The sequence below is a fragment of the Saprolegnia diclina genome (genome assembly GCF_000281045.1).
Source record: "Saprolegnia diclina VS20 unplaced genomic scaffold supercont1.92, whole genome shotgun sequence".
Lineage (NCBI taxonomy): Eukaryota > Oomycota > Saprolegniomycetes > Saprolegniales > Saprolegniaceae > Saprolegnia > Saprolegnia diclina.
In genome coordinates, this window is record NW_008246159.1 from 161,854 (window position 1) to 170,761 (window position 8,908).

Sequence of the window (8,908 nt, forward strand, 5' to 3'; positions counted from 1 at the left end):
CAGCTCGGGATCACCTATCGTCGCGTAGGTCTGCACACCGTTCAGAGTCAGCGAGAGACTCTGGCACGCGCCGACGGCACCGAGTAGCGAGTGCATTTCGTCAGCGTCCAACGCTCTGTTGCCGAGCGACAAATATGCATGAAGTGGCTTGGATCGATTACTCTTGACCGTCAATGTGTGGACTAAAAGCAAGAGCTCGTGCTTGCTCTAGAGGTTGCGACCCAATCGGAACATCTCGAGCCCCCGCGCGATCCATTGGGGCAGCGCACCCGCCATAGCTTGGGCGCCGAGTTCGCCCACAGAGTCGGATGGTGTCTGCACGCACCGCAAGACGCGCGAGGTGCTCAGCCATTGCGCGACGAGTGGCATGTCGGCATCGGCAATGGTGCCAAAGAGTGTCACAAAGCGCAGGTTGGGGCAGCAGCCGGTGGCAATCCTCGGCCAATCGAGCGAGCCGTGCGTGAGTGAGAGACATTGAAGCGCACTGCAACGCCATAAATCAAAGGTGCCACTGCAGAGCACGTTGAGAAGCTTGGCTGGATCCGTCTTCTTGATGAGGGGCTGCGCTGGCATTCCAACAGCGCAAAACTTGGTCACATGGTGTAGATCGCCTTTGGATGCCAGTAGCGCGTCGTGGATGCCTGCTGCGTTACAAATCAGCGAGAGACGACGAAGCGACGGCGACGAGAGAATGGCTTGCGCCAATGGCATGCACTCGGCTGCGGAAGCGTACATGTACGATATGTCGACGGTGAGCGCGAAGAAGGGACACGCGGGCCGTGTCAAGGCGTCCACCCAGAGACCGGCGTTGGTCGCAGTAGACACAAGGAGGTCGGCGCTGTCAAGGTGTTGACACAAAGCGAGGACCTCTTGCACGTGCGGAAGCAACGCGTTGGCGTTTCGGACCCAGACATGCCGGACACTACTGCCCCATGCGCGAGCAAACGCTAGCGTCGTGCGGTTGCACGACTTGAGAGGCATGTGCACGCTTGTCGTTCGCGGCAGTGGCGCCGAGAGCCATCGGAGGTTCGTGGCAGGGGCCACTGCGACGCGCGGGAAAGCGGCTAATGCGGCGATGCCCACGTTGATGTGGCGCTTTGGGATGTTTTGGAGGTTCAAGCACGGCCAGTGCTGCGTGAGGTCGATCGCCTGGTGGAGCTGGAGCAGCGCTGCGAGCGCCGGCGTTGGCTGCGGCAAGGCCGACACAAAGGCGACAACGTCGCGCAGGTCTGAGAGCCAATGCACGAGCTCGAGCGCCACGGCGTCGACGACCGTGTCGGCGGGCTGGTGCATCAGCATATTAGGGAGTGTGGTCATCTGGACTGCGTATGACAACTGCGCGACCATCATTCAGACACGCCGAGACCATCACGCACCGTGATGGCAACTACATTTGCATGGGTATTCCACATGTGCGCCTAAAGCGAGATCCAGGGAGTTGGCACTTGATTGTGGACGTGTGAGCTGCTTATGGAGAGCTTTCTCTCCTAGTGGACCACCGTGGGTTAGAGTTCGGTCGAGGTCGCACCACGCGCCCGTCGTTTCCAAGCGTCAAGGGTCGGAGAGCAAGACATGAGTTGGGATGTCGTCGAGGGCATGGTACGTTGTTGCCCCTACGGCTTTCTCCAATCGCCCACCTTCTCGGGCACGCTTGGCGGCACCGGCTTGGTCATTGGCTACGAAGTCACGCACGACTTCGTCGAGTCAGGGCGTCTTCTACAGCGACAGCAACGTGGGCGGCTGGTTGATGAGCCATTCAACAAGAAGGCCAAGCGCAATCTAAACTAAGTTTATATAAGGCCTTCCTAGTACAGCGCCTTTGATGTGCTTGGCGAAAGCTCGGGCGAGTCGCTTGAAAAGGCGAACGATGTCGATACCACACGCCGAGTCCAGTGTCGACGTGGGTATCCAAGCTTCAACAGTCAAAAATGCATAATCACAGCTCAGCTCACTCATCAACGGCCATCTCCAAAACCTGTTAAAACGAATACTGCAATTCAATGGTGGAGGTTCCGAGATTGCATTTCAGGAGCGCATGGCAACCCCGTCCGCTGCCGAGGGCGTGCCAGCGGCCGTGGAGGCGCGCCACCGCTTCTTCGCCTGCGAGCTGGTGCAAGAGGCTGGCATCCTTCTCTCGCTGCCGCAGGTCGTGCTCGCGACAGGCCAAAGTCTTCTGCACCGCTTCTACGCCGGCCAGAGCCTCACGGACTTTGACGCCTTCCGTGTCGCAATGGGCTGCATCTTCCTCGCCGCCAAGGCCGAAGAGCAGCCGCGCCGGGTCAAAGACGTCATCCAGGTCTTCTTTCGCATGCGCAACCGCCGCATGGGCCTTCAGCCTATCTTGCTCATGCCGTCGGATCCGCGCTTCTCGCAGTGGAGCGACTACATCATCATGGTCGAGCGCCAGCTGCTCATCGAAGTCGGCTTCTCGATTGACGCAATGACTGAGCACCCGCACAAGTTTCTCTTGTACTACGTCAAGATCCTCGATGGCTCCAACGCGCTCGCGCAAAAGGCGTGGAACTACGTCAACGACAGCTTCCGCCTCGACCTCTGCCTCCGGTTCGACGCGCATGTGATTGCATGCGCGGCCATCTCGCTCGCGGCGCGTGTCCTTGGCGTACCGCTTCCGCTCAAGTGGGATGTCCTCCTCGAAGTCGACACGGCCGACGTCGACGTTGTCGCCCGCGAAATGCTCGCCGTGTACTCGTACCAACGCGTCCGCTGGATCGAACCTCTGACCGTCGTCAACCCTTATGAGGCGATCCGCGGCGAAGTGGCGGCCGCAGACGAGAGCGAGCTGGACGCGATGGCCACACCGCCTCCTGGCGCCGGGTCAGACGCAGACACCAAGACCAAGTCCGAGCAAGATGAGGTTGTCCCGGCGACTACCGAGGCGCCCTCCTTAGCACCGACCATTGACACAACGACACGAGACGAATCGAGTCCACGTGGCCGGTCGCTCTCCCCGCGTCGTGACGCAACTCGGGCACCGCGCGAGGCGAGTTGCAGCCGTGAACGCCGTCGCGAGTCAAGCCGCAGCCGTGGCCGTCGCCGCGACCCGAGTCGCGACCGACGACGGCATCGATCGCGCGACCGCCACGCCCGTCGTAGTCGTAGTCGCAGCCGTAGTAGTCGGCGGCGGTACCGATAGACGATGATGTAAAGCAGCAAATATATTAGATGGACACGATGACGCCTGTTTCTCGCTTGGCCCGCGACTCGAACGAGCGCGCGAGGGCGGCGCCGGGGTTCTGCAGGTAGATCTTGGGGATGAACTTGATGTTGTCTTGGTTGATCTGGCCTTGCGCAATCTTCTGGGTCTTGATGCGGTACTTGCTCAGCGTGCTCGTGAACGCCGCGTTGCGGTAGAGCCCGAGACACTCGGTGCACGTCTGCCCGAGGCTCTGCACCTTGACGCAGTCGACCGAGAAGATGGTCGTGCCAATGATGTTCCACTTGCGCGTGCTAAACTCATATTGTTGAAACTCCAGGAGCTGCTGCGAACTCAGGTTCTTGAGCGACCGGAGGCCAAAGAGCGACTTGAGAATGTCTTCGCGCCGATTGCAGCCGCCAAACATGCGCGTCGCATTGGCACAGTAGGTGCGGATCTCGTCCGAGACGAGGCCCGCGCAGAGGTAGATCTTGGGCGCGTTGCTCGGCACGCGCGCGGCCTCGTGGACCTTGCCGTTGGTGCTCGGCATCTTTTCGTGGCAGCGCGTCATGTGCGTCTTGAGGTTCGCGAGGTTCAAGCGCGTGCTCGCAATCTTGATCGGTTTGCCGCAGTTCCAGCAGACGACGCTCACCTCGCGGTTCATGTGCGTGAGCTTGCAGTTGGGCACGTTGAACTTTTTGATGATTTGCCGCCGGACGCGGTCGATGAAGAGCGCGACCTTGTTGGCTTCGGAGATCGCGGCCTTGCTCGAGACGCGGCGCTTCTTGGTCGGGTCGAGCTCGGCGCTCGGCGCTGCGCGCACGCCGCATGTGCCCTTGCACCGTTCGAGGTGCGACTTGAGGCTCCGTAAGTGCAAATGACCCGTCGCAATCTTGATCATCTTGCCGCACTGCCAGCACGTGATCGAGACGTCGCGACCCGTGTGGTGCAGCGTGCAGTCGGGCAGGCTAAAGCGGCTCAGCACTTGGCGTTTGATGTTGTCGACAAAGAGCACGATCTGGCTGTCCTCGGACAAGGACGCCTTGCTCGAGACGCGCCGGCGCTTCTCAGGTACGACGTCGCCCATGATCTCTTCCATGGGCCGGCCGAGCGACGCCGGCGGTGCCACAAGCGGCGGTGACGACGGCAGTGAGAGGTCGTCCATGCGTGCCAACCCCGATTTTCGCAACTGACTTCTTGCCACCATACAAACACCAAGCTAAACGCAGTGGGCTTCTGGTAGACAAAAATCTGACACAGTTTGAAAATACATCGACGTATATTGTCCCATGAATATTGAAAGCAAGCTCATTTAAAAATACCGTATTGTGAGGGACATTGCGCCACATGCACGGCTGGGGCGCTGGCAATAGCTTGGTGTTTGTATGCAAAGGCACAAATCCACCGTGTGGCGACGTATATTCATAGCGTGACGTATATTGCAGGACGAGCGCGCCTGTGGGCAATATGTTGGTCTTGCCGATCGCTGCAACAAGCAGCCTGCTGGCGAGGAACTAAGGTCACCTATGTATGATGACTCTTCTCGGTCCCTAAACACGCGCCTGTGCACCCGGCACAGAAAGGCCCTCGTCGTACCGTAGACAAGCCTCCATATTGCTCTCGCTCCTTCGTGCCAGCGCATTTTGGACAAGTTACTTTCATATTGGCAGTGCAATATTATGCCTCGCAAGTCCGTTCAACGTGGCGTAACAGCGTCGCAAATACTAACTGTGTCGACGCAAACGATCGAGAGTATACACAACCCAAGCCAATGCCAAATTCCCATAAAAAAGCGCCGACGTGGATACGCCGACCCATTACATATGATGCGCATTATCCGGACCGGCTGTCCACACTCTTGGCGCACTGCTTGACGATCGATGCCCGAGTTTAGCTACACGATCGTGGGCCCAGCGACCATCTACAGCCAGCACCCGATCGAGGCCGAGGCTGCCGGTCGTAGCCGCTCCCGGCGGCCGGCAACTAGCGAAAGCACCAAGAAGACCGTCGCCTTTGCCCGCGACTGCGCGTTGGCGTTCGCCAAGGACTGCATGGAGATGAACCACCGGGCGCTGGCGTCGACCAAGTCGTCGCCGAGCGTGCACTTTGACGATATGTCGCGGCAGTACTCGGTGCACGCGATGCTCGAGCTCCATGCGTCGCTCACCGACGTCCTCGAGGTGTTTGCGCAGGCGACGCCGGCCGCCGACCCGTTCTTGGCCCGCGTCTTTGACGGCGCGCTCGAGATGCGCGAAGTCACGAGCTACCCACCCACCGCGTCATCTAGCGATGTCGAGATTAGCGCCACGAGCCTCAAGCGCGTGCGCTTCAACGCACGCGTCTTCAAGAAGGAGCTCGTGTGCCTCGAGCACATTGAGACGCTGACGCCAACGTCGATAGTGCGCTACTTCGAGTCGGTCGACGAGTCGGTCGGTCACGATGACTTGCCTCGCCACCACCGACTCACGTTTGGCTACTACTTTGAAAAAGTGTCGCGCTCCAACCGGCTACGCTTGACGTTTTACGGTAGCCACGTCTTGTCGTCGACCAAGCCCGCGACGAACCTCGGTGCCGACGAGACGTGCCGGTTTCTCAACAAGCTCGGCGACTCGATCTCGCTTTTGACCAAAATCGTGCTCCGGCGCCGGCTGGCGCTCGAGCTGCCGCAGTCGCACCGCATTCAGATGGACGCGCCGCCGCCACTGCCCGCGATCGCGAATGCATCGGCGTGCATGCACTGCAAGAAGACCTTTCGCCTCTTTCGCAAAGCCAACGAGTGCCAACTCTGCCACGGCAACGTCTGCGCCAAGTGTTGCCGCCACGAAGAAATCGAGACTGCTGACGGCCTCGTCACGCGCGTCCACGTGTGCCACGTGTGCTTCAAGCAAGTCCAAGACAAGTACGCCCACCAAGTCGCCACGAAACCGCGGTCGCAGTCGCGTCCGAACGACGAGAAGAAGGCTACCAATGCGACCACGACCATCGTCACCGTGTGTCGGTGCGGCCGGCCGTCGGCGGGTGCCTGCGGCTCGTGCGCGGCGCCGTGCTGTGCCCACTGCTCGGTGCGCGATCCCATCCCTGTCGGCGGCGGCACCGTGCTCGATCTGCAGCTGTGCCACGCGTGTGCGCTGCGGCACCGAGCGCAGACGACCGCGGTGGCGCGGTATTCTGACCCGATCATTCTCCACGACGAAGCGCCGTCGCACATGCACAACACAGAGCTCATGCGCACCGTGAGCTTGAGTGAAAAGAAGGCATCGAGCTCGAAGCAGCGCTACCTCCGCCAGAATAAACCTGTGTTGCTCTTCGACCCGGCTGACCTGCCGCTTTTGCCCGAACTCGACGAGCCGGCCCGTGCCTCCCGCAACTCGTCGTCCAACAACTCCAAGCTCGAGGACGGACTGCGCGTGTCGCAAGGCTCGTCCAACCACAGTCGCCGGAGCTCACTGCCGCCGCCCGCGCCGTCTCCGATGTACCCAACCACCACCCACGCTCCAATGACCACCACGCCGAAGGTCGGCACACCGGTGGCGGCGACACCGGTGGTTGCCACCGAGGCGGAAGAGACGTTGGTGGACCAGATCCGGCACTTTGCGTGTCTTGACGTCGGCACCAACGACGTCCACGACGCCTTTTGCCGATCCGCAACCACAGACATGGACTGTGCAAATGCGTACGTCACGCTGATTTACCAAGGCGCGTACATCCTCAAGGGCGCCTTTGGCGCCTCGGTACCGGCGCAGGTGCCGGCCGATTGCGCGTTGACGGCGGCAACGCTCGCCAACGATCTCTTGGTCGTACCCGACGCCTCGGCCGACGTCCGCTTCCTAACGTCGCCTCGCGTCACCGGAAAAGAGCGGGTTCGCTTTTACTGCGGTCTGCCGATCGTTACGATGGACGGCCTCGTGCTGGGCACCGTGGCCGTCGCCGACGCCGCGCCGCGTCTGCGCATGCCGTCAGCGCACTTGGCGGCGATGCAGGCATTTCAAAGCGCTGTCGTGGAGCTCATCGAATCGCGGCTTCAAGCTGCGCTCGAATCCAACGACTAAGTTGAGACACTAGTAGACGGCATATCGGGCTGACAGGAATACACACTAAATGATTCTTATCGTGCAGTAACAGTGCGTGTTGTACTAGCATGCAACAGTGCGAAGCCCAACGCGTCACCGGACATTTTATCTCCACAGCCCGCGCGTACGTACGAGTTTAGTTGCCATATAACTAGACCAGATTCGGTAGAAACTAGATGCTTTAGAAAATACATGCCTCGATTCATCATGATAACCATGCTCAAACCTGGCGTCAACAAATGCGGTGGAGGGGTAGGACAGAGGCCGGGTCCAAGAAACTCTTGGAGTCGGGCGTGGCCGTGAAATGCCGCCAGCTCTTGATGTCAAACACATGTATAACGCCGCGCACTCGCCACGTGAACAAGCCCGTCATCGCGGCCGACATGCGGTCCAAGTAGACGTGACCGTCTACTGTCCAGTTGGCCATTTCCAACGAGTAGACACTCGTCGCATTGAGCAAGAGCGACGGTTTGGGTGGCGCCAAGAGATGCGGATACCGTAGTCGCTCGATAAGAGCCGCCAGAATGACACTCCCGAGACAGAGACCGACGTCAACGCCAACGCGGCTCCAATGACCAAGCTCGACGTAGCCGCTCGTGCAGCTCAGAGCTACGTCCATGTCAATGTACCGGCAGCTTCGGCGCACGTAGGCAGTGTAGTATTGAGGCGCGGCAAACCTCCACGCCACTGCGACTATGCAAGCTGCGACCGAGCTCTTCCAGGCGTAGAGGAGCGTATACTGCCGCGTAACACAGCTGAAGAGGTCGTTGGCGATGTAGACCAGCCATGTGAGCTCGGATGTAGCAAGGAACGTCGGGAACCACTCTAGCGGCGATGCCTGAAAGCGAGCACCGACGCCGAACGCCTGGAGCTGCAAGGGCGGTGTGTTGAGCAGCCAAAGCGCCGTGATACCGCGAATGATGAGCAGCGTCCGACCAATCCACGCGTGGCCAATGAGTCGGTTTACCGAGAAAAGGTTCATGCCTTCAATGTAGCCGCGGCAAACAAAGATAGCGTAGTAGGCAGCAACTCCCGCACCCACCATGATGGCGCCCGTGACGTACCGGACACACTGCTGACAGACGTACGAGAGGCGTGTCGGGATCGCCGCTTCGGTTGGCAAGAGCGTGGAGAGGAGCGTAAAGCGGGACATGCCCGTGACCGTGCCGCCGTCGCCTTGAAACGAGACAACTTCGCGCTGACCGACAACCCACTCGGCCAGATAGTTCCAGCCAAAGAACGTCCAGGAGCGGTCGGTCGGATCCAGAATATTGATTCGGTATAGCTCGATGACGCCGCTACGATTGACGTACTGGGTCATTTCAATCGAGAGAGATCGGGTGTCGGTCTCGGCTGCAACTGCCAATGCTTGGAGAGTTGCTGCATCTGGAAAGAAGGCTGTTACATAGGTGTAGGACGCGTCGTAGATGGCCTCGCAGTTGGGCTCGGCGTAAACATCACTTGCACAAAAAGCGGCGAAGTCAAACTTTGGCTGAAGTCGATGGACGGCGTCAAAGCCCGAGAGGGCAAAGATAAGACCGGTCCTAGATGGGGTAAAGAAGTCCAGGTACCGCCAGCCGCATACCATGTCGATACCAAAGAGCGTCAGCAGTGCGCCTGATGGTGGGGTTCCCGGAAGGTCGCTGCCGCACATGAGGTTACCCCCCACGAGGCGCACGCTTGT

At 59.9% G+C, this 8,908-nt stretch overlaps 6 protein-coding genes across 6 annotated transcripts in view; 3 read left to right on the forward strand and 3 right to left on the reverse strand.

Annotated features, from left to right (window-relative positions):
• Positions 1-142, forward strand: part of SDRG_15462 (hypothetical protein) — a gene marked incomplete at its 3' end in the record, with an annotated part of 1,846 nt that extends 1,704 nt beyond the window's left edge. The window contains exon 2 of the mRNA XM_008621635.1: positions 29-142. Within this exon, the coding sequence (XP_008619857.1) occupies positions 29-142 (114 nt within the window). The remainder of the gene's footprint in view (positions 1-28) is intronic.
• Positions 143-187: 45 nt separating this feature from the next.
• Positions 188-1,299, reverse strand: SDRG_15463 (hypothetical protein; the record flags this gene model as incomplete). The annotated part of the gene is made up of 1 exon (XM_008621636.1): positions 188-1,299. One exon carries the CDS (start codon positions 1,297-1,299, stop codon positions 208-210), a length of 1,092 nt encoding a protein of 363 aa, XP_008619858.1. The 3' UTR covers positions 188-207.
• Positions 1,300-2,035: 736 nt separating this feature from the next.
• SDRG_15464 (hypothetical protein) lies at positions 2,036-2,922 on the forward strand (the record flags this gene model as incomplete). The annotated part of the gene is made up of 2 exons (XM_008621637.1): positions 2,036-2,859; positions 2,910-2,922. 2 exons carry the CDS (start codon positions 2,036-2,038, stop codon positions 2,920-2,922), a joined length of 837 nt encoding a protein of 278 aa, XP_008619859.1.
• Positions 2,923-3,158: 236 nt separating this feature from the next.
• SDRG_15465 (hypothetical protein) lies at positions 3,159-4,408 on the reverse strand. Its single transcript, XM_008621638.1, has one exon. The coding sequence runs from the start codon at positions 4,359-4,361 to the stop codon at positions 3,180-3,182; it is 1,182 nt and encodes a 393-aa protein (XP_008619860.1). The 5' UTR covers positions 4,362-4,408; the 3' UTR covers positions 3,159-3,179.
• Positions 4,409-4,999: 591 nt separating this feature from the next.
• Positions 5,000-7,333, forward strand: SDRG_15466 (hypothetical protein). Its single transcript, XM_008621639.1, has one exon. The coding sequence runs from the start codon at positions 5,035-5,037 to the stop codon at positions 7,201-7,203; it is 2,169 nt and encodes a 722-aa protein (XP_008619861.1). The 5' UTR covers positions 5,000-5,034; the 3' UTR covers positions 7,204-7,333.
• Positions 7,334-7,385: 52 nt separating this feature from the next.
• Positions 7,386-8,908, reverse strand: SDRG_15467 (hypothetical protein). The gene has a single exon (XM_008621640.1). It carries the CDS (start codon positions 8,876-8,878, stop codon positions 7,457-7,459), a length of 1,422 nt encoding a protein of 473 aa, XP_008619862.1. The 5' UTR covers positions 8,879-8,908; the 3' UTR covers positions 7,386-7,456.